Genomic DNA, 25,397 nt, shown 5'->3' on the forward strand with positions numbered 1-25,397 from the left:
GGTGAATTGGAAATAAAAGGGGGGGGGGGGGGCTCCAGCTCCCCCTAATGAAAAATGGTGGATGGATGGTATCTTGCAGCTACCTGCCAGCTGCCCGTGAATAATTAGTGCACTCCAGAAATGGCAGAGTACATGCTGGGATTTGTTTATCACCTCTGCGGTATGCTGTCAGTCAACGTGTACTTGTTTTAAGTGTGTCCACCCGCAGAGACGTTTGGGGGTCATTTGAGGCAACTGCTTCTGTTGGAGAAGAGGAGAGGTGTAACGGCGGAGGAGGCGATGGATTAGTCATCTTTGGTACAGGTGGAAAACGCGGGGGCTGAATCACTTGAAGGATTTTGTTGTTGTTTTTTTTTTTCAGCAGAAGCGTGAAGACGGGGGGAGCCGGAGGATTACACGCATTTCAAAGGTATCCCTTCAACTTGTTTAACTCGGATGAAATTGACCTTTCTGGTTTTGGATAAAGTATGTAAATAGGTCAAATATTCGTCCTGCCATGGGAGAATAATATCTGGCAGAACGTTGATTGAACGGACTAATTGGGTGAAAGGCGTCATTTGTTAAAGCCATCCGTTACATCATAGTACGTTTCTTTTCGGAGCATAAAACACCTTTCATTCATTCATTCATCTTCCGAGCCGCTTGATCCTCACGAGGGTCGCGGGGGGTGCTGGAGCCTATCCCAGCTGTCTTCGGGCAGTAGGCGGGGGACACCCTGAATCGGTTGCCAGCCAATCGCAGGGCACACAGAAACGAACAACCATTCGCACTCACACTCACACCTAGGGACAATTTAGAGTGTTCAATCAGCCTGCCACGCATGTTTTTGGAATGTGGGAGGAAACCGGAGCACCCGGAGAAAACCCACGCAGGCCCGGGGAGAACATGCAAACTCCACACAGGGAGGCCGGAGCTGGAATCGAACCCGGTACCTCTGCACTGTGAAGCTGACGTGCTAACCACTGGACTACCGGGCCGCCCCATAAAACACCTAAAAGTACAAAATTGTTTTGTTATTGTAACGGCTGTTTGCAGTGGACTGGAGACAGTTTTGGGAATTGAGGGTTCAAATTCAGGATCCGCTGTGCCAAATGGATGGGATGGGGGGGGGGGCGCTCCAATTTACTTCATACGTGCCGACTAGCTGAGGAGTCTGCGAGTGCGTTTGTTTGTGTGTCAACGAGATGAAAAGTGGGGCAACGCTCACCCAAGCACTTTCCAACGCCTCACCCAAATCTTCCGGGAGCTCGCTCGGCTTCCTGTTTACTCTTGCTCAGTAATGCAGCGGGTCCAAAGTAGAGACTCTCGTTTCCATCCGTGTGTCGACAGCGCCCGTGTGTTAGGCTGGAGCGCTCCATTAGTATCAAACGACAGTTAACGGCTAAGTGTGCGTATTGATTTGCCCCCCCCCCCCCCCCCCAATAATCTGGCACAGTGATGTGGAGAATTAGGGCAGCACGCTGTGTGGTGCCACATACTGTATTGGGAAAACGTCTAAAGGTAGCCATGAGAGCCCGCTTTTCCTCACCGGCTCAGCACTTCGCCCCCCCCCCCCCCATCTCTCTGTCTGTCCTTTTTCTCTCTCTCTCTCATACACAAACTCCCTCTCTCTCACTGTCTCACTTTCATAGTTGCACAAAATCCACCCCCCCCTCCCTTTCCATTGCTCTCCCACTCGCATCCTCCCTTACTCTGTCTCAGTGCACGCGTGCGTTCGGAGGGTCTGCGAAACCGTTTTGGGAGCCGCATGAGACGGAGAAGAGAGATAAAAAGGAGAAGAGGAGGAGACCGTTGAGGTAAGAAAGTGGCGACTGACTGGAATGATTTTCATTCATCGTGTTAATAATAGTCTTGCGTCTGTTAACTGGGAAGTGACACACTGACTGTGCTGGGTGCGGGTGTGTGTGCGCGCATGTGAGCTCTTGCGGTGTCGCCGGTAGCAGATGTCTCGTCTCACCTGGGATTTATGCTCAAAAGATGCTCGGTCAAGTGTTCTGTACCAAGGTGTGTGTGTGTGTTGTGAGTCTGTGTTGATGCTTGTTCGGCAAATCAAACTTGTGTGTATTAACAAGTTCCATTAGATCACTTGCCATAAAAATGAGGCGGCAGTTCAGCATTGTGAGGTGCTTCTATGTGGACTGCATTCCGGTGAGCACTCACATTTTATTTTGTGTGCGAGATTGTGACTTGACACCTGTAAGTGATTCAACTGCTCACATTTGTCAACACTGAAAAAAAATGAAGTGTACAGCTTTGATGAATATCAATTGACAGTACAGCTGGCGTCAAAAGTGAGAACACCTTTAAGTGAAAAAGCCGCATTTGGACATCATGGGGGGTTCTCAGTGTGAGACCCGATATCCTGTGTGTGTGTGTGTGAGAGAGGAAGCAAAACAAAGGAAGTCTAATTTAGGCAGCAGCTTGTGGCTCTGCATATTTATGAAGTGGTCCTCAGAGAATGGAGAAATCACCGACTGATGCTGAGGAGAGCGCGAGACGCGTTCTGCAGGGCCTGATTGACTCCAGGTTTGCTGCACATGCAGATGTGAAAGTTGATCTACGAATCGGCCGCTCCCAGGACGACATCTGGCAAATAGGCTAAATTGCCGCTCGCTTCAATTTGCACATTCTTGGAGGAGTGTTGGCAAGTTTAGCAATGCCCAGTAACAAGCGTGACTGTTTGATTTGAATGTTTATGATTCATGGCATTGATGATAGCACAAAGTTAAAGCCAGAACTGCTCAAATCCCACCACAAGACCTTGCAGCATTGCACTTGTGCCATTGTGTAAGTTTTAGGTAGCGGCCATCTTGGCACGAGACATAGCAATGAAAAAAAAAAATTAAGTTAACGCGCTCCAAAATGTCGATGCGGCCCAAGCGAGAATACACTGGAAACATGACGAATGTAGCATTGAGGAAAGTGGAGCACTTTGTGTTGGCAGCAACCCACCAGTGCAACAGTCATGAATTTTTCAACAAAACCGGTAAAACAACAGTGCTGAATATACTTGCTATAATATTACGACGGCATATGGCGGCCTCCCATCTCGCGGTAATATTTTTGCAGCTAATTGAAAGTTATGTTAATTGAATTTTGCTGGCGTAGAAATAATTCGCACCGACTTTTTCCACCCCATAGCTTCTCATTATTATGGTATTTCGATCACATGGTGCACCTCCCCTGAATCGACGTGTACAAGCAACAACTACTGTTTTTTTAAAAAAAATATGTTTTAGTCATTTTTTTTAATCCATTCAAAATATTTATTATATTTCCTTGTCATGCAAAGAGCGACAAACAAGAAAAGAGCACTGTCTGATTCATTGCTTTTGCTCTCACATCAGCGGCAGCTGAACCCCAATGGAGGGACATTGAAGGGCAAGGAACCAGAGTGTGAGGCTGTCAAAGAAGACGGGATTAATTCACGCGAGCGAGGAGATGGCCGAGGCACCGATACAACAACCGCAAGAACAGACAGAAGAGGAGCAGCTGAGCTCTTCGGGGTCGACAGAGGCCGACGAAGATGTGGAAGACCTGAAAGAAGACGTCCAGACCCCCCCAACGAGACCCCTGCTGTCCATGAGGTCCTTGAGCATCGTGGACCCCGATGACGACTCCCCTAACATGATTGTCTACAGAAAAGTAAGAGAAATTACGATTTTCTTTGCGATTCTTAGCGATTGTTCGAGCGCACGTTGAGAGGCTTGCGCTAGTCCGGGGCAACAAGGGAGGAAAAATATAAATATTAAATTTGATATTTCGCTGCCTGGCTGCTATAACGATGTTTGTTTTGGGTGTCGGCGAGTGCAAATCTCAAGGCGGGGCCGTGGGGGGCTCACTTCCGGTGGCTGCGCTTATCGGCCTCACGAAGGAAACGGCAGGTTCCAGTGGCTCTGTGCTCCACTAGCTTGGTCTGCTTTTTTTGGCCGGGCGACTTTTCCTTTCGGATAACTGTCGGCCAGAATGACTCTGATAAAAGTGTGGTGGGAACCGAAACGATTGGGTGGCTTAGAGGTTTGAGGCACAAATTTGTGATCACGATGATAGCAGATTGCGGCTCTCGGTTGTTGTGAAAATTTGTTTGCATCTGTGTGACTACTATACTGCCCTCCGGTGGCCAAGTTGTGCATAACAAAATAGGCCAATATTTTCGAGGATCATTTTCCTTGCTTGGAAAAAAAAACGTGGGTGTTTTGGGGAGGATGAAACAGATTTCTATTAATTTGTCAAATGTTTCACCATTTACACTTGGGGAGCGTCTATCTTTTTTCAATGTCTTTTTCTTTCTTTCTTGGAGAAACCGCTAACATCATTGTAACCCAAAAGGCTCCCCCACTCCCATGGGCCTCAATTCTCCATGTGGGCACACAACATGAGATGAATCCATTCCCAAGGCAATCTTGCCACCCCCGAAAGTAACGCCGCGTTTGTGTGCGGCGCGAGAAAGAACGCGGGGCCATGACAGTCGGCACCCGCCGTCACACGAGATGAACCGCGACGCGCAGCATGTTAGCATGCGGCCCTCACGCCAGCCAGAAAATAACACCGCTAATGTAATGACCGCGCGTCTCGCTGCTTCCCCAGCAGGCGGCAATTGCCCGCATTTACTTATTTATAGTGCACCAGCATCAAGCGTTGCGAGGCGTCGAGTGGAGATTAGAAAGTGATGGGCAGAGGGCATCTATGCAATTTCGATCATAATTTCATCACTATAGCCTGTGGAAAATAAAGGAAAAAATGGCCTTGACTAAGTCTAATCTGCTGTAAACTTTTCAATCACAATGAAGACTGACTGAGTGCATTGTTGAATAATTCACGCGTTCCCGGTTGCAGAGGAGCCTGCGATTGAGAGGCGTGTTGACACAAAGCAACCAACAGGAAAATGTATTGATTTGTTTCATTTTTGCACCGACAAATGTTTTTTTTTTTTAATAACCATTTTGGTGCCTCATAGTTTGTGCTGACGACCCCTCAAAAGATGCTGACTTCACGGTATTTTAGAACTAATTCATCCATCCATCCATCCATCTTCTACCGCTTACCGGGTTCGCGGGGGCAACAGCTTTAGCAGGGAAGCCCAGACTTCCCTCTCCCTAGCTACTTCGTCCAGCTCTCCCCGGGGGATCCCGAGGCGTTCCCAGGCCAGCTGGGTCACATAGTCTCTCCAGCGTGTCCTGGGTCTTCCTCGGGGTCTCCTCCCGGTGGGACATGCCCGGAACACCTCACCAGGGAGGCGTTCAGGAGGCATCCGAATCGGATGCCCAAGCCACCTCATCTGGCTCCTCTCGATGCGGAGGAGAAGCGGCTCGACTCGGAGCCCCTCCCGGATGACCGAGCTTCTCACCTTATCTCTAAGGGAGAGCCCGGACACCCTGCGGAGAAAACTCATTTCGGCCGCTTGTATCCGGGATCTCGTTCTTTCGGTCACGACCCATAGCTCGTGACCATAGATGAGGGTTGGAACGTAGATCGACCGGTAAATTGAGAGCTTCGCCCTTTGGCTCAGCTCCTTCTTCACCACGACAGACCGATACAACGTCCGCATCACAGCAGACGCTGCACCGATCCGCCTGTCGATCTCTCGCTCCCTCCTACCCTCACTCGTGAACAAGACCCCAAGATACTTAAACTCCTCCACTTGGGGCAAGATCTCCCCCCCGACAACGTTTTGAACGTTTGACTTCTGAGTAGTGTCAGAATTGCAACCTCATCAGAGAAACGTGCCGTGCATTTGTTGCATCAGATTGTGGATGTCGGCTACTTGTCCTACCTGGCAAGAATTGAAGGATGAAATAGCAACTTTTTCGCCAGTAAAGACTCTGAGTTTGATTATTTAGTGAATAGCGTGTGTGTGTGTGTGTGTGTGTGTGTGTGTGTGTGTGTGTGTGACTTCATTCTGACATATGATTATTCAAGACAATCTCTTGAGGATGGTATCATGCCTGCGGAATCAGCTCCGAGTTATGAGAAAGTGGCGGTGTAACACAGACCGGAAAGCCAGTTTTGATTAATGACTTGGAGATGAGAAGTGGAGATTGAGAGGAGGGGGGACAGGGGGGGGGGGTCGAACCAAAGTGCCGCAGAGAGGAAGCAAGGCAAGACTACAGAATTTCGTCATGAACGTAAAGAAAGGGAAAGCAAAGGGATTATAGACTTGAAAGTGAAAGCGGGTGTCACTCAGTTCTGACTGGGGGGGGGGGGGGGGGACGCTTCCGTTGAAGTCAAGGTTACTTCAGGTCGCAGTGCTAAAATGCCGCCATTGAGTTGTGAGAGACGATAAAAATGATGTTTATTGCTTCGGCCGAGCGGCTTGTTTTCAGCGGCGGCATCACTCAGCAGGATGACACAAAAAAACTCCTTCACCAATCTCCGCAACACTTAGTGGCGGAGTGAGCCACAGAAGTCCCCCCCCCCCCCCAACCCCCCAACCCCCCCTTGGCTTTCCCGCCCCTGCTGTTCTGCATCAGCTGCCAGTTTAGCGTACAAATATTTGTTCATGCAAAGGAAAACCTTTTGTCTTGAGCGTAATGGTGTCATTGGCCTTTACCCGCCGCTAACGCCAGGCCATTAAAGTAAGACGAGAGCAAAGCACTTGCACAGCGAAATCCACTCGCCTGTGGTTTGCGAGCGCCAATAGAAAGCGACGTCTTCCAAATTTCTCGACATCCTCTCTGCGGTTCTACTTGGAAACGAAAACGGACCCGCCGATTCCCAACATTGACGCGAAAGGTTGCCCGGCTATGAAATATGCAGGGCGACCCGCGCCGCCGTCCCATTATCTGGTCGGATGAGTCATCAATCATGCAGGAACAGGAGTCGCTGAAGAACGCGCTCGTCGTGCTCCCGCTTTAGCATGTACAAAGCTTTGTGATGCTAACTAACAAGCTCTCCTCATAATTAACGCAACGGAGTTTGACACCTGTGCCCCAAACGACACTCCAAGTGGGTTTGTATCGCTTAATTTTCAAGACAAAACTTCGACCACCGTCGTAATTGTTTGCATAAAAAGTGTCGGCCGGGGTGTTATTTAATGACCCGACTTTTAGGATGCACAAGGCAGACCGGACACTTTTCACCCTGCAAATGACTTTTGTCGATAGCTTCCATCCTTTGAGTTGGAGCCGTAAAACGGCGGTCTCGCCCGCTCGCTGCGGCCCACGGGAGATTTATTAGCCAATTTCACACCGCCCGGGTATTTATTGGTGAACGAAAACATGACTCACCGGCGGCCGGTGAACCTTTTTCGGAGCTTTTTGGCGCGTTGCTTTTATTTGGGGGTTGCAATTTCGCTACGTTAACAAGCATTTAAACTTCATTTGATCCGTCGGCGCGCTTGATGCATATCCTGCACGCCAGGATTGTGAATTGATCAACTCGTGGCCCACTTATGTGCAATATGGTTTCATTTACCGAGGTGAAACAAATCATAACAAATGATGAAATATCCAACTCGCCGTGATGCGATTATCTCAGGTGGGCTTCCCGAGTGATTTTGACCCCAGCACGGCGATATTTATCAGTACGCTGTCGTTTTCACACCATTTCATCCCGTTCCGTTTATTCTGGAAAAAGGAAATCGGCCTCATGTTTGCCAAGCCACTCGCGAGAGTCGTGATGACGAAGAAGCCCGCCCGCCCGCCCGCCCGCCCGCAGATATCTGAGGAGATCTCCTCACGACAGCAGGTAGGAAGCGACGGGCTAATCAAATCAAGGCAGCGGGGAGAGGTTAATTGGAGGGGGTTGAAATGGCAAATTTTTAGATGAAAGGATTACTACCCACTTCACACGTTGGCTGCTTCGGTTTAATTCGCAGATGCGGCACGTCGGGCTGGATCATTAACAGCCTATTGCAAATCAAATTCTCTTCTTCATATCAAGCTTCCGGTTTATTCATTCATTCATTCATCTTCCGAACCGCTTGATCCTCACTAGGGTTGCGGGGGGTGCTGGAGCCAATCCCAGCTGTCTTTGGGCAGCAGGCGGGGGACACCCTGAATCGGTTGCCAGCCAATCGCATGGCACACAGAAACGAACAACCATTCGCACTCACACTCACACCTAGGGATAATTTAGAGTGTTCAATCAGCCTGCCACGCATGTTTTTGGAATGTGGGAGGAAACCGGAGCACCCGGAGAAAACCCACGCAGGCCCGGGGAGAACATGCAAACTCCACACAGGGAGGCCGGAGCCGGAATCGAACCCGGTACCTCTGCACTGTGAAGCCGACGTGCTAACCACTGGGCATCTTTTCGTTTTTGTTTTTTTTTGACATCGACAACTTAGCCAAACGATCAAGTCCATGGATCTCCAAGTCAGGGATGTTGAAATTTAAGGATGAGCCCCCCCCCCCCCCCCCCCTTCCCACTAAACATTCGGCAAGCCTCCTCCCTGCCCATCTTTAAAGCCCTCCTCAAAACTCACTTGTATTCTTTGGCGTTCGACTCAGCATGACTTAGATTTGTTCTTGATGTTACTGCTTGGTGCTTTCTACCGCCTTTATTACCGATTCGTCTTACTGTTTATTGTGTATGTAAAATCGCTCCATGCACAGCACTTTGTATGCAGCGATGGCTGTTTGAAAGTGCTCGAGAAATACTGTTGACTTGACTCCCAAAAAAAAAGTAGGTTTAGTCAAACGCACCAACAGTCACACTTGAATGAGTTTGATGTGAATCGCTTTCCTTTCCAGGGTGCTGCGTTCCCTTGTTTGCTCATCTCTCTCTTTCTCTCTCTCTCTCTCTCTCTCGGCACATCCAGTTGACTTTATTGATTCATTCAATGTCTTTTTTTTTTTTTTTGGTGTTCGACACGCTGACAGCAGGTGTCAAAAGAAGCGGCTCGCCCTTGATTCTCCGTCAACGCTTTGACCGTTGCTTTTTCACACAGAATGAAGGCGAGGTGACTGCGAAATGTAAACGCGGGTACAGGTGGGAATTGCTTTGTGAGTCAGAGTCTATAAAGAACCGTCGCTTTGGTTGCGGATGAGGTCCGAGGCCAATGCGCGTGCGAGGGTTCGAAGACTTGAATGCAAAACAAAGTTTTTGAACCAAATGTTCAAATTTGGAGTGCCTGTCGACTCTTGAGATGGCGAATGTTTGCCACTAGGTTGCAAAACGAGCTAACGTGGAAGCGCAAGTCAGTTGATCGCCACACGCGATTCAGCCGCGCTCTGGTGCGTGATTGGTTTGCGCGTGCAACAAAACTAACGCTTAACCAACGATAAAATGGAGGTAATTACTTGAAATTAATTAGGACGCACTGTAAAAAAAAAAAAACAACTTGGCTGTCGTCAAAAATTTGGATTGCAAGTCACGGGATGCCACAAATAACAGTGACGAAAAGTCATCAACAGTTTTACGAGCTAAAGTGACGTGTGTAGTATACTTAAGTCTTTTTTTTTCACGTTATATTTCCAGATCACGACTATAATGTTACATGAGCACCTTTCCCCCAGTGGTGTAACGTGCCTCGGGTGTGTTTGTATCCCGTGTGTGTGTGTGCGCCGACTGTTTTTGTGATGCAGATGGTGACTCACAGGCAAGGCCTGCAATAATAATCGCAGCCAAACAATGCGGGCCGGGCGAGCGGTTTGTTGCTCATCTGGCTTTTGTGACGCGCTGTTATTCTTTGTTGTGAACGCCACGGCCTTGTCCCAGAGAGCAAACTGTTTAATTCCTAATTAATCCCCCGGATAATCAGAGTTGAAAATGGATTAGCATATTGCTTTGTCGGAAAACAATAGCAAACGTTTTCTGAGCTCAAATGAGATGTTATGCAAATTTGTTCTGAAATCACAAAGGGGCTGTTAGAAGCGCCGCAACCGCACAACATTGTTTGGCCTGGGGGGGGGGGGGTTGTAGGTTGTATCCAAGGGGATGGCCTTCATATTTTGCAAGCCGCTCGACCTCATCTGTAAATAAATGCACCTGCAGCCATTATTGAGGAGGACTACCAGCTGTTTCTTTTCTTAGCGGCTAGCGGGCCGTAATTGGATATCACGAGGCGCTCGTCGTCAATGCGTCCCGGCAGAAGACGCCCATTCAAAATACAGCCATAAAACACGTTCGTACCGGCTGCTCGGCTACGCGCTTTTATAACATTCCGGTCGGGAGAGCCCATCTTTGCCAATATGGTGAAACAAGGTCTGCATCGGGCGACGATATATCAGGCATTTTTACCCCCCGACCCCCCTGCAACAAAGGTCAAAATTAATGCACCACAGATGCGAAATTAGCGGTCGCTAGAATGTCATGTTAGGGATCGGTGCTGTTGAACGGTCTGCGGCTGGATGGATGGAGGTCTTGAGGAGCCGACGATGAGAAGAAAGGAGCGTTGGCGCGGAGTGCCGATGCGGATTTGGAGCTGGGAGTCGCGGCTTGGAGTTTGAAGCGGATTATGTGGGACAGGAGAAGTGAACTAATCTCTTTTCGTCAATGGACGCTACAGCTTCGTGTTTGCTTTCAAAACTTTGCTTGTAGCAGACGTGTGCACATTTTTCAGCATGATGTCTCTGATCCACTGGTGAAAGGACACTTTGATCCTCTCCTCTTTCATCTAGAACTGCTTCAGACAACAAAGTGTATGCAGAAAAGTGGTGAAGATGTGTTGTCTTGTGTTATTTTTGTTATTTTGACTTCAAAATGGCGCCGCAAGAGTGGCTGCCTTTCCAGCAGCTCCTATTTTTTTGTTGTTCTACTTCTTCCTTTCATAACTTTGCTGCTGTGAATCTGGAATTTCTCCATTGCGAACCTAATAAAGGTTTTCTTAGGCTCGAAGCGGTGTTGCTGTGTTTTGATACGTAGGAGTGTGTGAAATTACAAAATACTTTTTTTTTAATTGTGTGAGCTGCCTATACAAAATAATCTGTCTGTATACCCGTAACGTCTCTAAATTGCCAGTGATTTGATTTTTATTTTTTTTAATGAACTCTTCCAGTATATTGCCTCAGAGGACAAAGTACTTCGGCTTTTTACTATTAAAAGCAGGCTTAGTGCTTTAGGGATTGAGCACGGAGGAAAAAGCAACACTGATCAAATTTTGGTCGTGTGCCCGCATTAGAGAAACACTTTCACGTCTTAAGCAAGTGCAGAGCTCCGATGTTTTGAGCACTTAACTCCCGTTGGAGAGTGCCCCGAGGGTGTTAATATTTCATAGGGATGCGCATTGTTGGACTGACGGACGGGTCTTTTTTTTTTTGTGGAAGTGAGCGATCGATATCTATCAGCCGCGGTAACAACGGCACGTTGGCCGTATCGTCATATCGGCATTGAGACGGAACCGTCATATTGAAAATCGTGGGTGGGTCTTTCAAGTACTATTTATGTCTCAAACTTCCACGTTAATATGCACAAAGATTTTTTTGTCCTCATTATGTCTCCCCCACATAATTGTGCCTCGTGAGACTCTTTCATCATGGATCCATTGCTTGAATTTTTAAGTGAAGCAAAAACAATCGAGACATTGCCGAGTGCCACTTTCTGAAACCATGCGAGGAAATGACGGATTATGGCCGCAACCATCCAGCTCCTCGCGGCTATTGGACATTCTGTTCTTTTCCGATGCCGTTTCCCCACTAAAATGTCAGCTCCCCTTCTCTTTATCCTGCAGGAACTCCCTGTTTTTGGGCATCTTCTGCCTTCACTTTGAAGTGGAGCAAATGCTGATCGGCATGACCTTTCCGGGCTCTTATTTGACCTTTTTCTTGTTGTGTTTCCTTCTAACTGGGTCATCTTCCATTCTCATCATGTCCATTTTAATCTTCAAAAGTATGTTTGACCTTATTCCCGAAGAGACTTATCGGTACATTGAACCCCCCCACCTCTAAAAAAAACCCCAAAAAAACGATGCTTGGCTGAAAAGAAGAATTTCCGAGCGTTCAGTGGATGTTGCTTCTTGTACGGCAGACGTGCTTCTTTTATAAGGCAATCTACAGCAAAATAATCTTTGCTGCTGTATGACGATTTATTTAATAAATTGCCCCGACGAGCGGCAGCAGATGTCCACATTAAGCTCAGCGGTTTTGGAAAAAAGAGCGACGGAGAGCCGCTGACAGAAAGGGAGCGCTTTCTTTCTCTCTCTCTCCTGCAGGGACGTCTTAAGCTGCATCCTCACAAATGACTCGGTGTCACTTTCTGAATTAAAGTGTGAAAATTTGAAAAACGGGGCTCCAGTGCCAGCATGCTGAGAAGTTGACAATGTTCTGAGAAAAAAAAAAAAGAACAAACACACTTTGAATTGCTTGACTGTGACCGGAGATGCTGCAACTGTGCAGGCAATTGCCAAAGACCCCCCCAAGCCAAAGGGGACCCCCGCTGGGAGGCTGCTAATATTGGTACATATCAGCGACACAACTGGAAACCTCATTTTTGAAAATAGTTCATCCATCATCCATTTCCTTTTTTTTTTTTTTAAGATTGGTGGTTTTTACTCTGCTCGGTTGCTTTGCCGCTGCGCGTTGGCGCTTGATATTCGTCATAAGCGAGGGCTATTAAAATGAATCTCCTGATGCCAAGTGGAGGTTCATTTGCAAGACAAATCCCACTCGAGGAGCCCTTGATCTAGCTTGGAACTTGTGGGTGCTCAAAACCAAGCCTGTGCACCTACTGGGAGACAGTCAAATAGCAAACGGTTACGAAATATAACACTGAAACCTTTTTGTCAGTGCTGGATGTAAATGTCTTTCTGGAGACGCATCTTGCAATATTGCTTTTGAATTATTATGACAAAAAATGACTCGGACCCTTTTACAGACTTGCAGATGTTTTTAGACTGACACGTCTCCATTTTTGAACTTTGAACGGTCGAGATGTATTCGTTTTATTTGCCTTTCACACGCTTCAGTTCAAATAATTGGCAGGTTGGGACTTTCTTTCATTTTTTTTTTTTTTTTTTGCAGGGAAACAAAAAGCCGAAAACCTCTTTCTCTGCCGTCACACTTAGTCGACCACAAAGCCGGTGGGATTCGAAAGTGGCTCTTAAAAGCTTCGACGTTTCACGCGCAACCACACAACACAACGCGCGCGCCCAACGTAAAGAGATGAGTCATTCTTATTTGAACTTTTTGCATTCAAATTGTAGAGTTGGATCAAGAAACGGAAATGGGATTGTTTCAAGGGTGCCACAAAGTAGCCAGTCGAGGGTTGCCACGGTAACTGCGGATGTTTCCCCGCCTTTGACGCTAACACGTGCGGTTTGTTTGATTGGCCGTGACTTCAACTGTTTAATTGCCTCCTGTGTGTATGTTGCGAATCGTTTCCGGCAGGCCCATCCCCCCCACTCACTCCTTTCAATATAGAAGCTTTGTCTATCGGGGTCAGAGCTATCCAATTAACCTGCAACGGCCCGGCAGTAACGAGGAAGGCAATATATCATGCACGGCTGTCTTTCACATTTGCTTACTAATTAAACTGTCGACGAGGTTGCCACTGAGCTGGAGTATTATCTTCTTGTTTTTGGCATTCACACAACCGTCTTGTTTTTATCGTCAGTGCGGCGGATTTAGCATGAAAGTAGGGAAAGCTAATATCTGGGATGATATTTTTGATAAAACGTGACTATCTTTTGTTTAAGTGCTGTGAAAAAAAAAAACAACTGCGTTTTTAATTCGCCAATCTGTATGGAACTGTCCAATCGTGTTGCAGCTGCGGCGCGCTGAAAATGCTGCGCGGCGGTCCATTCGCCGGCTGTATGCTAGCAACAACAACACGCGTTTGTAATGTATTGAGCCAAAGGGTCGCCGTTGTGACATGAGTTGCGTCAATGGTGGCCTTTTAGCGGCCTCGTGAAATGAGTGCGGGCCTCCTGCTGCTCTACTTACTCGACGTGACATCTTGAAAGATCACCGGGCAGCCAGACGTAAAGGCCACAGAAGCCGCGTATCACGGCAACACTGATCATGAGCACATTCCGATCGTGTTCGAATCATTTGCCGTTTGTTAGAAAATCATAGTCACTTAGTCTCGGGGACTCTTCAGAATCTGTCAACCACAATGTGACCATGCATGTGTCCATGCATGCTCTATCGGACCAAAATATACATCTGGTGTCCTTAGAGAGTAAATAATTGATGGCGAGATTGGACGTGTGAAAGTCTTCTTTCATTCGGCTGTGTTCAATATTGCATTACCATATCCTCCCTGACATGCTCTGAAGAAGACGTTCCCCTCCGCATGGTAACATTACAGGGACACTTTGTCTTCCATACGGCTTCAATCTCCGAGCCCAGCGACTTCCTCTGTCGTCGTATTCTCCTTTTTTTTTTTTTTAATCCCACATGATCATCAATCATCCCTCCAGTTATTCCGATGCGGGTGTGCTGTCAAAAAAAAAAATGGACAAAGTAAGTGATGGTATGCTAATCTCTCATCCAGCAGCATGATGGGAATAAAAGTCCAGAGCTTTGCCCGCTAATAATGGCGCGCTGCTATCTCCTTCCATGCCGCTGAAAAGAAAAGAAAAGAAATGACTTTTTCAAAGTCAAACGTTTTCCTTGACCGCTCAAGCCTGATTCACGAATTGGACCTCATCATCGACATTAGGAATTCCGTGCGATCACTGGTGTCATCAAAAGTGACACCTCCTCTTTATTTGATGCGCAACAAATGGAGGGAGCCCATTTTCAAGTGTCTCACTCATCAGAATGTTTGAAGACATTTTGACATTTTTATTTGCGCTTGAGCGTTGGATCGCAGTGTTTTCAAAGCAGCCAGACTTTAGATGTCAAGCATGTCCTAAGTGGTTTTGAGCGTGCCCGCGGGAGTCATCTAACTCTCATTTTAGCCCCCCCCCCCCCCACCCCCATTTTCTCGACCACTCTCACTTCGGGGGTCTTTTGCTAATGATCTTTTTAAACCGCGACAATCGGCGCCGTCCAAATGTGACCCGGCGGCCTATTGTTGCCACGTCACAGTTATTAAATCGCGCCGTAAATTGTTAACGAGCGAGGGGGGTGGTCGTCCCGAGTGTCAGTGTGAGCCGTTCAAGTTTCCAACGTCCACTTTTGGCCAAGAGCCTCCTCGCTTGACCAGCTGCAGAGTGGCTCTCGCGTAAACTGCAGCGTGTTATCCCCCCCCCCCCCCCCGTTCTTTGCCAAAGTGCGCACTTGAGTGGGTCGCTGCCAGATGGCCATCATGAGTGGCTTAAAAATCCTGACAGCTCTACAATCACTACAATGGCTTCTTCTCACGGATATGACAGGAGGTGGGGGGATGGGGGGGGGAGGGTGACTATTATGTTACAAGCCTTGCCGTAGATAACATGTAATGTTTACGTAAAGGGATGGGAACATATTGATGGACCGTATTGCTCTCTAAATTGCCGCATTGCCATATTTTAGCCGGCTTGCTGGTTGATACCAACATGCAAAAGTCAGTTTCTTTTAATTTCAGGATTGGTGACACTTTTATTTTTCTTTTCGGGTGTGAAAAATGCAGTTAAGGCTCATGAGATCGTACTTTTAACACCGGGTAAGATTTATATTTGGGAGCAGATATGACACACGATTGATTAAATTCTCTCATGCTAATATCACCTCAATACAATTGAAAATATCAATATGGACCGCGGTGTTGTAATTGAGTCACGCAGAACAAATCCTGAGCGTGGCCTTTCGCACCTGAAGTCTCTGGTCCTCATCTCAAAGGGCAAACGGTAAAGGAACAAACTCATCAATTGTTTTTAGTAGGCCTCGCTTGCACTTAAAGTGGAATCAATTCTCTGCGTCAAGCTCCGCAGTTGTATTTCGGCAAAGTAGCCTCGTAAATGGAGCTCACGCGGCTCCTCTCTAATTGGACCTCGCAGTGTCTTTACACTTTGTCATTTACTCAGAGCACACTGACCTTTTGAGCGTTTCTTCCAAAAAGACTTCAGAAGAGCTAAAAATGTAAATATACTGTCTAGGAACACATCATACCATCCGCAGCACACGAATAACAATAGCAGGAAGGTTTAGAACGGAGCGGAATCAATCGAGCAGGGATTCGAACCCGAAACCCCAGACTGCGAGGCAGACGGAATTTCCACCACCCCGTCGTGCTGTTAAAATGTAATTTTTAAATCCCTTTCCCTTATTTGCTTCCAAATCCAATTGAATGCAGGTCAACCGACGCCTGGCAACAGATTGCATTCGATCACGGGGGGGGCTGCGGCGATGCACGTTTGCCTGTCTGAAAAACGAGACCCAGGATGTCACGTTAGCCGGGCTAATTATGAGAAATGAAGATGGAAAGATTCGTCTGGGGGGTGGGGGGGGTTCGTTTCATTAAGGAAACACGCTTTCAAAATGTTATTGGATTTCGCGCTAAGGACACGCGTTGCTGTAAGGCAGAACGGGAGGCTGGACTCCATCAAGTGAATAATCAATGTCTTCATTTTGAACTTTGACTCCGATGCCATCTCACTTTGATCTCGATTTAATCTTTGGCTGAACTGAGAAATTTGACGCTTTTAGTCGACAGGCCGACGTCTCGCTGACGGAACTTGAGCCTCCCTGTTCTAAAATCGACTTTAGGATCAGATGCTTAATTGCCAAAACGTGCATTTCGGGAGCGCTCCATCACGGCGTACGGTGCCCGTGCCGCCTCACTTGATGGAATGCGCCGATTTTTTTTGGGGGGTGGGGGAAAATGATCGGAGCCCAACCTGTACTTGACGAGCCAGTAATAAGATGCCTCGCAAGATTGGCTGCCAACAAGCTGCCACGGAATTCGTATTCATTCAATGTCAGAAAGTAAGTTATTGTTGTTCAGCAAAGCCAGAATGATGGATGGGCAAGAGCATTGAGGAAAATATTCCGCATTAAATATACACGCCACCCGTCCCTAGATGGTCTTTTTTTATTTGACTTCGGCGGGCCGAAAATGTTCTTGTGCATGGACAGGCCGCATGGGTAGTCATTGCTATTGCCTGGATGAAATCGCCATTTTCATAAATCCGATTTTAGAAATGGCAAGGACGCAGTGCTTGTTCCGGGGTTGGTTGTTCATCTTTTCATTAGCTGTCCAGAAGAACAAAACCCAAACAAACAATTTTTTGGAGAGAGACCTAAACTTATTAGACGATCAGGAAGTTGTGACCGATCTCATCAATTTTTTTTCCCGGGCCCATCTCGCTTCGCTTGTCAGGCACAGCCGCTCTGGCAGTCAAGTGTGCAGGAGCCATCCTGTTGTCATTCCACTTCCATTAAGCGTCACGTCCCCACACTGCTGCTGGGCGCGCTGGCCCGAAACCGGTCAGGACTCGTCGTCATCGTGACTGTCAGCCAGGCCTCGTTTCTGACCTTCGCACATAAAACGAGGATTTCTGCTGCAGGAAGACCATTCGCCATCTTGACTGTGAGTCACGATACCCACTCTGAAGGAACGGCAATTCATTTGGCGCGTGTGCTCTGCCTTGGGACTGTCACCTTCTTCTTCTTCTACTTGTAACCCTTGTTGAGTTTTGTACTTTCTGTGCTGATCCTGAAAGGCTTGCTGGCATTTTCCCAGTTTCCCAATTTTGTCATTGCATGTCGTCGTAGGTCAAACTTTGCCAAGTACGCTCCGTACTTCCTAATTAAGGTGCGATCACCACGCAATCAGTGTCTCGGCATTTGACTGCGTAGGAGCCGAAGTAGGTGATGTAAATGAAGCACGAGTACGGAGGCGCTTCCAATCAACGCACGTCCCCTTCAACTACTCGACCGGTTGCTTTCTGTGCCCACGAGCTGAACTCAGCCTTGCGGGGAGTTAAAGCGCCTAAAATACCTGCGACCGAGAGACGATTACAATCCAGTCCTATAATGGCTCAACGGGGCCATAGGACGAGTTGGCAAATTTATGCAAGAGATCAAAGTACATGTCGGTTTCAAATAAGGCGCAATCGGTGAAACTGCTCGGCTTTGTAAAAATGTCCTTCCACGAACAAGATGGCCTCCAGTGTGCCTTGCGAAGTCGGCGTCACTATTTTGTGATTCTTTTCCGTCTGAGTAAACAACATCCCCGTCGTCCCCGAGGGCCCGCACTGACATTTTCTCTCAGCGGGGCGTCTACCCGTCTTCAATAAAGCCACAGTGGCCTTGTCAGTCATTTCCATTACCAAAACGGTAAAAGGGTAATTGCCATCGTCTCGGGTTTGCCAGTCGTTCCTGCGGCTCGGCGCGCCTTTTACGTCTTCTAACTTACGAAGGACGTCTTTGTTCTCAAAGCTAACGCAAGATCAGCCGTAGCCGCTTGAAGAGCATTTTCTCGTTCAAACGCGGTAAGACTCAACCGAAAAGACTTCTGCCGGCGACAATAGGAGCAAACGCACGCATGCTCGTTCTTATCTGTCCTCCTTTTGCAGATCGAAGACATCGTCACCCTGATCCAGGATGAGACGGAAGGCGTTCCCATCAGGACGGTCAAAAGCTTCATGACCAAAATTCCCAGCGTCGTCACTGGTAAGTTGCGTCCGACTGCCGACCGATCCGACTAGCGGCATCTTTGCGTCATTTGTTCATCAGTGACGTGTGGAGGGGGATGTGGGTGGGGGGGAATAGCCGGTGTTAAGTAGTAGGCCCCTTTTTCGAAGCCATCTTGTTGCATCTTTGCCTCTGACACAGGCACGGACATCGTTCAGTGGATGATGAAGAACCTTGCGATTGAAGATCCAGGTATGTTTTTGTTTTTTTTTCCCAAAAAAGGAAAACAAGATTGTTTTTTTTTTTTTTTTCTTGAACTCATTCACTCCCAAAGACGTTTTTAAACGTCTTTTCAGACTTGGTCCAGAATTGGCTGCTACTGAATGAGTTAAAAACATCAGACTTTAGACAGTTTCGTCGTGGAAACCGCCAGCCCGGAAAACGGAAAACGTAAACGTCAGGAATAATTGTTACTAGAAGTTCCATTCCACGGCGAAACGCCTTTGGATTGACTTTTCTTCAATGCGAGTGAACGACCCGGTTTTATTTGACAAGCATCCCAGTTGAGGACTTGAGCGCAAATACCCGCAAGGGCTCTGTTCTGCCGCTTCTTCCTCAGCTGAGGCCATGCACATCGGAAGCCTGATCGCAGCACAGGGCTACTTCTTCCCCATTTCCGATCACGTTCTCTCCCTGAAGGACGATGGCACCTTCTATCGTTTTCAGGTAAGTGTCGGAATATGTCGAGATCAAACTTTTAAAAAAAAAATGGCAGCAGAAAAGCTAAAAACAAAAAATGGCCCCTTTTCCAGGGGAATTGTCGTCTCCTTGAAAACTCTTGATGCGCAAAAGTCGCGTCTTCTTTCAATTTGTTGTGGCAGTCTTTTTTTTTTTTTTTTTTTTTGTAAAGTACGCGCTCTGTGATAAAACGCTCTGCCCACCATTTGCGGCATCCTCAGTTCCACGTTAGGATCCAGTGACCTTATTAAAAATGAATGTCGATCCGCTAAAATATTCATCAAAGCGCACAAGGAGCGCCGTTTTGACCGAGTCGGGTGGCTGCCAAAAGCCCGCCGAAGACGCGTTGCAATCGTAAGCGCAAGTAAGCCGGTCCCGTCAGGGACTAGATGACGACAAAACGAGTGCCGATATCTCCCTTTGTCTTTCGCCATCTGCAAATACGACGGCGTTATTGAAGCCGCGCGTTAATTATGCGGCGGCGCTTTATCCCGAGAAGTCCTAATTAAAAACGAAACAATGCAATCCTAAGCGGCAAAAGCGGCGCATGGAAAAGATGATGATGATGCTCGTCGCGTGGAATCGTCTCGTTTTGCTTTCGACTCGTTGGAAAGGCCCAAATCTTCGCTGGGGCGGCAATTTAATGAAGCGGCGAACGGCGCCGTGCGTTCTTGTGACCTTGCCTCAAAGTGAAGAGAGCAAAGGAGAGACAAAGAGAAAGGATAATCGCTGTTTATTTTAATTTTACAGGCACGGGAAAGTGCAAAACCGCCAGTTGAGAAAACGCTCTCCCGGGACGCCTCTCATGCGGCGAGATTTGGAGTCAGCCATTTTGAATCGCTTGCATTTTGAATCGCACTTCCTTGTTTTGCTCTTTATTCTTCCACAGGCGCCATATTTCTGGCCGTCTAATTGCTGGGAGCCTGAAAACACCGATTACGGTAAAAATGGGACTGTGTGTGTGACTGATTATGGTATTCGATTGCAAGCATAAATGGATGGATGTGCACATACTGTCCAAAGAAATAGCTCGTTCATTGTCGTAACGCTGCCTTGCGTGTGCCCCCCCCGACCCCCCCCCCCCCTCCCCCACCCCCCACCCGACCCCCTCAGCCATTTATCTGTGCAAGCGGACCATGCAGAATAAGACCAGGCTGGAGCTGGCGGATTACGAGGCGGTAGGTGCCAAGTTATCTCCCCTTCCGGCCTTTTTGTTTCGTGATCCGTTTTTGTCCGGCTTGGGCTACCACTCAGCCGTCAATGTTTTTATTTTTTGTAATTTTTTTTTTAGGCCAGCCATTCCAAACGTATTTGTGGCTTGCTCCCATCAAATCGATTGAAGCGTTCCTTGTTGAGGCGCCTCCTTTCACCAAAATCAAACATTCAAATCACCCCAGAATTAGTTCTTTAATGGTTAAGTTTAGTTGTTGCGAGTTACTGTACCTCCAAGTAGAGTGCGTCGCCACGCATATTTTTCCACCTCGAATCCTCATTTAGACCAGATTTTCATTTATTTCATTATTTTGTCTTTTTTTTTTATTTTGACAGGAGAACCTCGCTAGGCTTCAGAGAGCCTTTGCCAGGAAGTGGGAGTTCATCTACATGCAGGCTGAGGCCCAGGTCAAGTAAGTGGGTTCTGTAACTACGGCAACGAGGCAAAAATCAAACAAAGGCAACGGCATCATTCCAGTACACGGCATGATTACAAACAACGGGGTGAATCCTTCGTTTGCTCTGGATTGCACTTCGATTGCACCCCCCCGTCCGTATTGGCACACCTCATCCCCCTGAGACTTCATAACCTCCGCAACCTTCGAGTGGAGATTCATGCTCCTCATCAAGTGCTGATAGCGGCCCCGCTTCAGGACGTATTTCTCACCCTGACCTGATCTCCTCTGCAGGATTGACAGGAAAAAAGAAAAAACCGAGAGGAAGATCCTTGACAGCCAGGAGAGAGCCTTCTGGGATGTCCACCGGCCCGTGGTAAGCCTCTTGCTGCACACCTTATCTCACACCTCCTCTTTTGAGCCCCCCCCTGAAGTGAGGTTCTGTGTTGGTGTTTTTTTCCGCAGCCAGGCTGTGTGAACACCACAGAGATGGACATCAGGAAATGCAGACGGATGAAGAATCCTCATCGAGTTAAGAAGGTACTCGGTGCAAAGCGGTGATCCTCAATCCGAAAGTGGCTTTTTGCGCCTATATGGCGGGGGATCTCCAGGGAAACCCCTGTCATACGGCAAACATTTGTTGCTCACATCTAAAATGCGTCATTGATGTCATACTGCGCTGTTGTAATCTCGGCAGTTGAGGTATGAGTGAAGCATGTCACCCCCCCACCCCCACCCCACCCCACCTCCCTTTTTCTTAAATGCTTTTCTTCACCCACCAATGGGGCCAGTCCGTCTACGGTTTGGCAGAGGAGGGCACGCAGTCGCGAAGTCCAATCCATACTCCCTCTCACCATTCCAGGAAGGGAACGAAGGAGGACGTGGAGAAAGAGGTAAAGAGGCCTCACCCTGTGAGCTGGTTAACCAACAATTGAATAAGCACACTTTAGAATATGCGTTCTAAATAACGGAAGGCATTTATTTATGCGTCATTACCATTCCTTTTTCACTTACAGATCTTATTCCTGAATGCCCAGCTCGATCGACACCGTTTGAAAATGTCCAAAGTTGCTGAGAGGTAAAAAAAAAAAAAAATTGCCTAAATGGCAACTACGAAATGGTAGTCATGTTTCGTCTTCTGTCTCGTGTCAGTCTGATAAGCTACACGGAGCAGTATTTGGAGTACGACCCCTTGGTGACACTGCAGGAGCCGTCGAACCCGTGGACCAGTGAAGACCAATCCTATTGGGACCTGGAGGCCAGGTATAGATTTCGGAAACATTTTCAATCTTTTTGGAGCGCAAATACTTTCCGAGGCTATTATATGCGCGTTTTCTTACTGAGTCATCCTAATTTGTGTTTATAGAGTACATTTATAATCTTCGTAGGCTTTTTGCTCTAATTTATTCATAGGAGAGCTCTGTAGCACGCACGCACGCACGCACGCAATACAAATACTTTTTCACGTTCTTGTCACCGAGCTGACTTATAGTCGACGCCTTTTTAAAAAATAAATAACCAAGTGGCTTTTTGCCGTGATCAAGTGTCAGCGAGACACAATAAAAGGAGCTCGGAGCCGTCGATTTTACGGCTCCATAAAGCTCCGTGCGGCATATTTACAGGTAATTACTTTGAGTAATGGGCTCTCTTCTGGAGCGCTGAAGGAAAATTCAGAGGTCACTCTGAATAATCAATCTCCATCAAATCACAGAGCGCCGCTTACGTGTTTCAGACAATGTCAAAGTATTGATGTCTACCGAATGGGTGGCGAGATGATGGAAATGAAGTGAACCCGATAAAAGTTGAACAGGTTGCAGAAAAGTGAATCAAAGGTTGACCATAAACACCCTGAGGAGCCCCCCCGCCCACTTCATGAGAACCACAAGCGCATTCCTTTGCTAGCTAGCTCATTGTCGTGGTGCGGAAAAGCGCCCGACTGTGTAGCCGATTTGTTTTTTTGATGTTCTTAAGCGACACGTGACACTCTGCCGTTGTCGACCCAAAGCAAGGAGCCTGGTCAGCAGAGGGTGAAGAAGTGGGGTTTCTCCCTGGAGGAGGCTCTGAAGGACCCGGCGGGGCGTGATCTGTTCCTCAAGTTCCTGGAGTCCGAATTTAGCTCTGAAAACCTGCGGTGAGCGCATGACACGGTCCCGCTTGTTTTGCCGAATCAGCAACGACGCTGAGCAACGTTTCACTGATTTGGATGTTGTGCAGCTTCTGGTTGGCCGTGCAGGAGCTAAAGAGAATCCCGCAGCACGAGGTGGCGCAGAGAGCGCAGGAGATCTGGGCCGAGTTCCTGGCCGAAGGGGCTCCCAGTTCCATCAATCTGGATTCGCACAGCTATGAGCGCACAAGTCACAACCTCAAAGATCCTGGACGCTACAGCTATGAGGACGCACAGGTCGGGTTGGGGGGGCGGGGACCATTGAAATGCAACACTAACAATGACATTTATGGCAAAATGTGATCCATTTTCAAATCTGTGCCCTGTGTTCAGGATCACATTTACAAGCTGATGAAGAGTGACAGCTACTCTCGCTTCCTGCGCTCCAGCATCTACCAGGACCTGCTGAATTCAAGAAATAAGGTCGGTCTTGTAATACAAGACAAAAAGACAAAGGGTCCCTAAAAACGGGCTCACCTAATTTTTCCCACAACACCATCTCGGCCTACTATGTCATCCGCAAGTGGAGATCTTGCAGTTTACCTGGATAAAAGCACTTTGTGTGCATTAATCTCGTGCGCGGATCCCAGCGAGTCAATTTCGGCTTCCGCAATGTCAAGGACTGTGTGCGCCTCGACTGACCCGATTTTAAGGGAATGAGAGGAGCCACCTCTATTGGCTGGGAGTCGGCTGTTTTCCCCTCCCATGGCAACGCGCATTGTTACAAGCACCTTCATTCACCTTCCCATGTGCACATTTTGGCTGCACTTTGCGCGAGATTTATGCTTGGCATGAAAATAGGGCCCCCATCTGTGCATTATCTGTCGTGTAACATTTGAGAGGTGGTGGAGCTGTGGTCTTCCCTCTCCTAATGCTCACTCTCTTTCTACAGCTGGAAACGGAACAGGGCCGACGGACCTCGCTGGAGAAGTTCACACGCAGTGTGGTGAGTTTGAACTCGACAATGACAACAAGTGACAATGAGCAACAAACGGGCGTTCTTTTAATTGGCTCTCTCGAGAGATGTTATTCCACTGCATGGATAATTTTGGATTGCTCTCATTAGATTGAACATGGGCGGATGTTGTCATGTGTTAGTCGTTAACTACCAGGATCAATTGGTCTTTTGTTGCGCTGATCAATATACACACGCAAACATTTACGGTACTTTAAACGGCTTCTGTTCTTCCTCTGAGGAAAGAGCCCTCTTTTTTTACGCTTGTGTAATAAATGATTAATATATGATTAATAATGATTCATTAATATAAAAGCAGTTATCCACGGGGTATATGTGCCAACACGCCATAATCTGACATTCCTTGTACTTGAACCTCCTCCCTTCTGCTTTTACGCATTGTCTTACCAGGGTAAGTCGTTGACTGGGAAACGTCTGACAGGCCTCATGCAGTCGTCCTGAAGAGGTCCGGACGCAGAGCTGAATGCGTGGTACCCAAAGGACCATGGCTTGTGCCTGTGGGGTATTGAGCGGGAACCCATGAGGGCGCCCGACTGCTGGACTGAATCGGACCGCCGCCGCGCTCGATAACTCTCTCCGGATGAGTTAAAGAAGGCCAACAGCATGCAATAAATAATCCGAGCTGACTCTGGGACAGCAGAATGACAGTGCGGAGGACGCACAAAAAAAAAAAAGAAAATAAAACAAGTACAAAAGTAAGTGGCACTCGTTCATGGCACTTGGCTGGGTTCCTTCTCCACTCACGTTTCTGTTAGTGAGCTGCCGAAGCTGTCCGCTTACTTTAATGTGGAAAAAATAAGCCTTGGATGTGATTCATGCTGGAGTTCCACCTTCTTGGATGCGAGTATTCATCACCATGGCGATGTCTGACAGAGGCTGTGATTGACAGGAAAAACATGACTCCCGACTCTGAGTGGACCTGCTGGAAGATTGCACTAGCACTGAAGGTAAAATGGGTCAAAATACACGTGTAATCGTGATCAGTTTACAAGCACAAAAAAAAAATAAATCTACCAACATAACACTTAAACGTTGATATTTTCCAATGGGTTCCAATCTTCTAAACATTCCACTTTGTGTAGCCACAGCATCAAACATATCTGGCGACTCTCCAGTCATTCTCATGTAAAGAAAAATATGAAAATAAAAGTGGAATGCACAACATGTTGATTTGGGCTGTTCTTACATGCAGTCACGGGTGATTGTTTACTGGAGCGAAGTATGTATGTGTGTGCATGTTCTTATTTGACAAAAAAAAAACTACTCAGTCCATGTAAATGCATGGATGAATACGTGAAATGCTGGAGCACATATTCACCAACAAACCTGTCCTAAATGTTTATAGAGACAGACTAAAACCTGAAGTAACCATCGGTTATGGGAACTCGTTTTAGTGTGACAGAATAAGTGTCCTATTAATGTAAATTAAAAGCTACTTTTTGCTGCTGAAATTTCTAATAAATCAACCATTGAGCAAGTTTCAGACGCAGCGGCTGGATGGAAACTCATTGCTGTTGCAGCAGCGACACCTA

At 47.5% G+C, this 25,397-nt stretch overlaps 1 protein-coding gene across 4 annotated transcripts; it reads left to right on the forward strand.

Moving 5' to 3' along the window:
- Positions 1-1,555: 1,555 nt before the first annotated feature.
- rgs6 (regulator of G protein signaling 6) lies at positions 1,556-25,029 on the forward strand. 4 transcript variants are annotated; one of them, XM_052052549.1, is made up of 19 exons: positions 1,878-2,004; positions 2,073-2,148; positions 3,348-3,645; positions 18,323-18,419; positions 18,582-18,632; positions 18,973-19,106; positions 20,008-20,059; positions 20,232-20,296; positions 20,667-20,743; positions 21,020-21,101; positions 21,191-21,265; positions 21,517-21,618; positions 21,742-21,803; positions 21,878-21,988; positions 22,731-22,856; positions 22,940-23,126; positions 23,223-23,312; positions 23,782-23,835; positions 24,256-25,029. In XM_052052549.1, the coding sequence occupies exons 3-19, from the start codon at positions 3,442-3,444 to the stop codon at positions 24,304-24,306; spliced, it is 1,620 nt and encodes a 539-aa protein (XP_051908509.1). In that variant the 5' UTR covers positions 1,878-2,004; positions 2,073-2,148; positions 3,348-3,441; the 3' UTR covers positions 24,307-25,029. The 4 variants fall into 4 exon arrangements, with proteins under 4 accessions (XP_051908508.1, XP_051908511.1, XP_051908509.1 ...); XM_052052548.1 differs by lacking the exons at positions 1,878-2,004; positions 2,073-2,148 and adding an exon at positions 1,556-1,796; XM_052052551.1 differs by lacking the exons at positions 1,878-2,004; positions 2,073-2,148 and adding an exon at positions 1,556-1,796 and having other exon boundaries at positions 19,000-19,106.
- The last annotated feature ends 368 nt before the right edge of the window (positions 25,030-25,397 follow it).

Source organism: Hippocampus zosterae, chromosome 19 (genome assembly GCF_025434085.1).
Source record: "Hippocampus zosterae strain Florida chromosome 19, ASM2543408v3, whole genome shotgun sequence".
NCBI classification, from domain to species: Eukaryota; Metazoa; Chordata; class Actinopteri; order Syngnathiformes; family Syngnathidae; genus Hippocampus; species Hippocampus zosterae.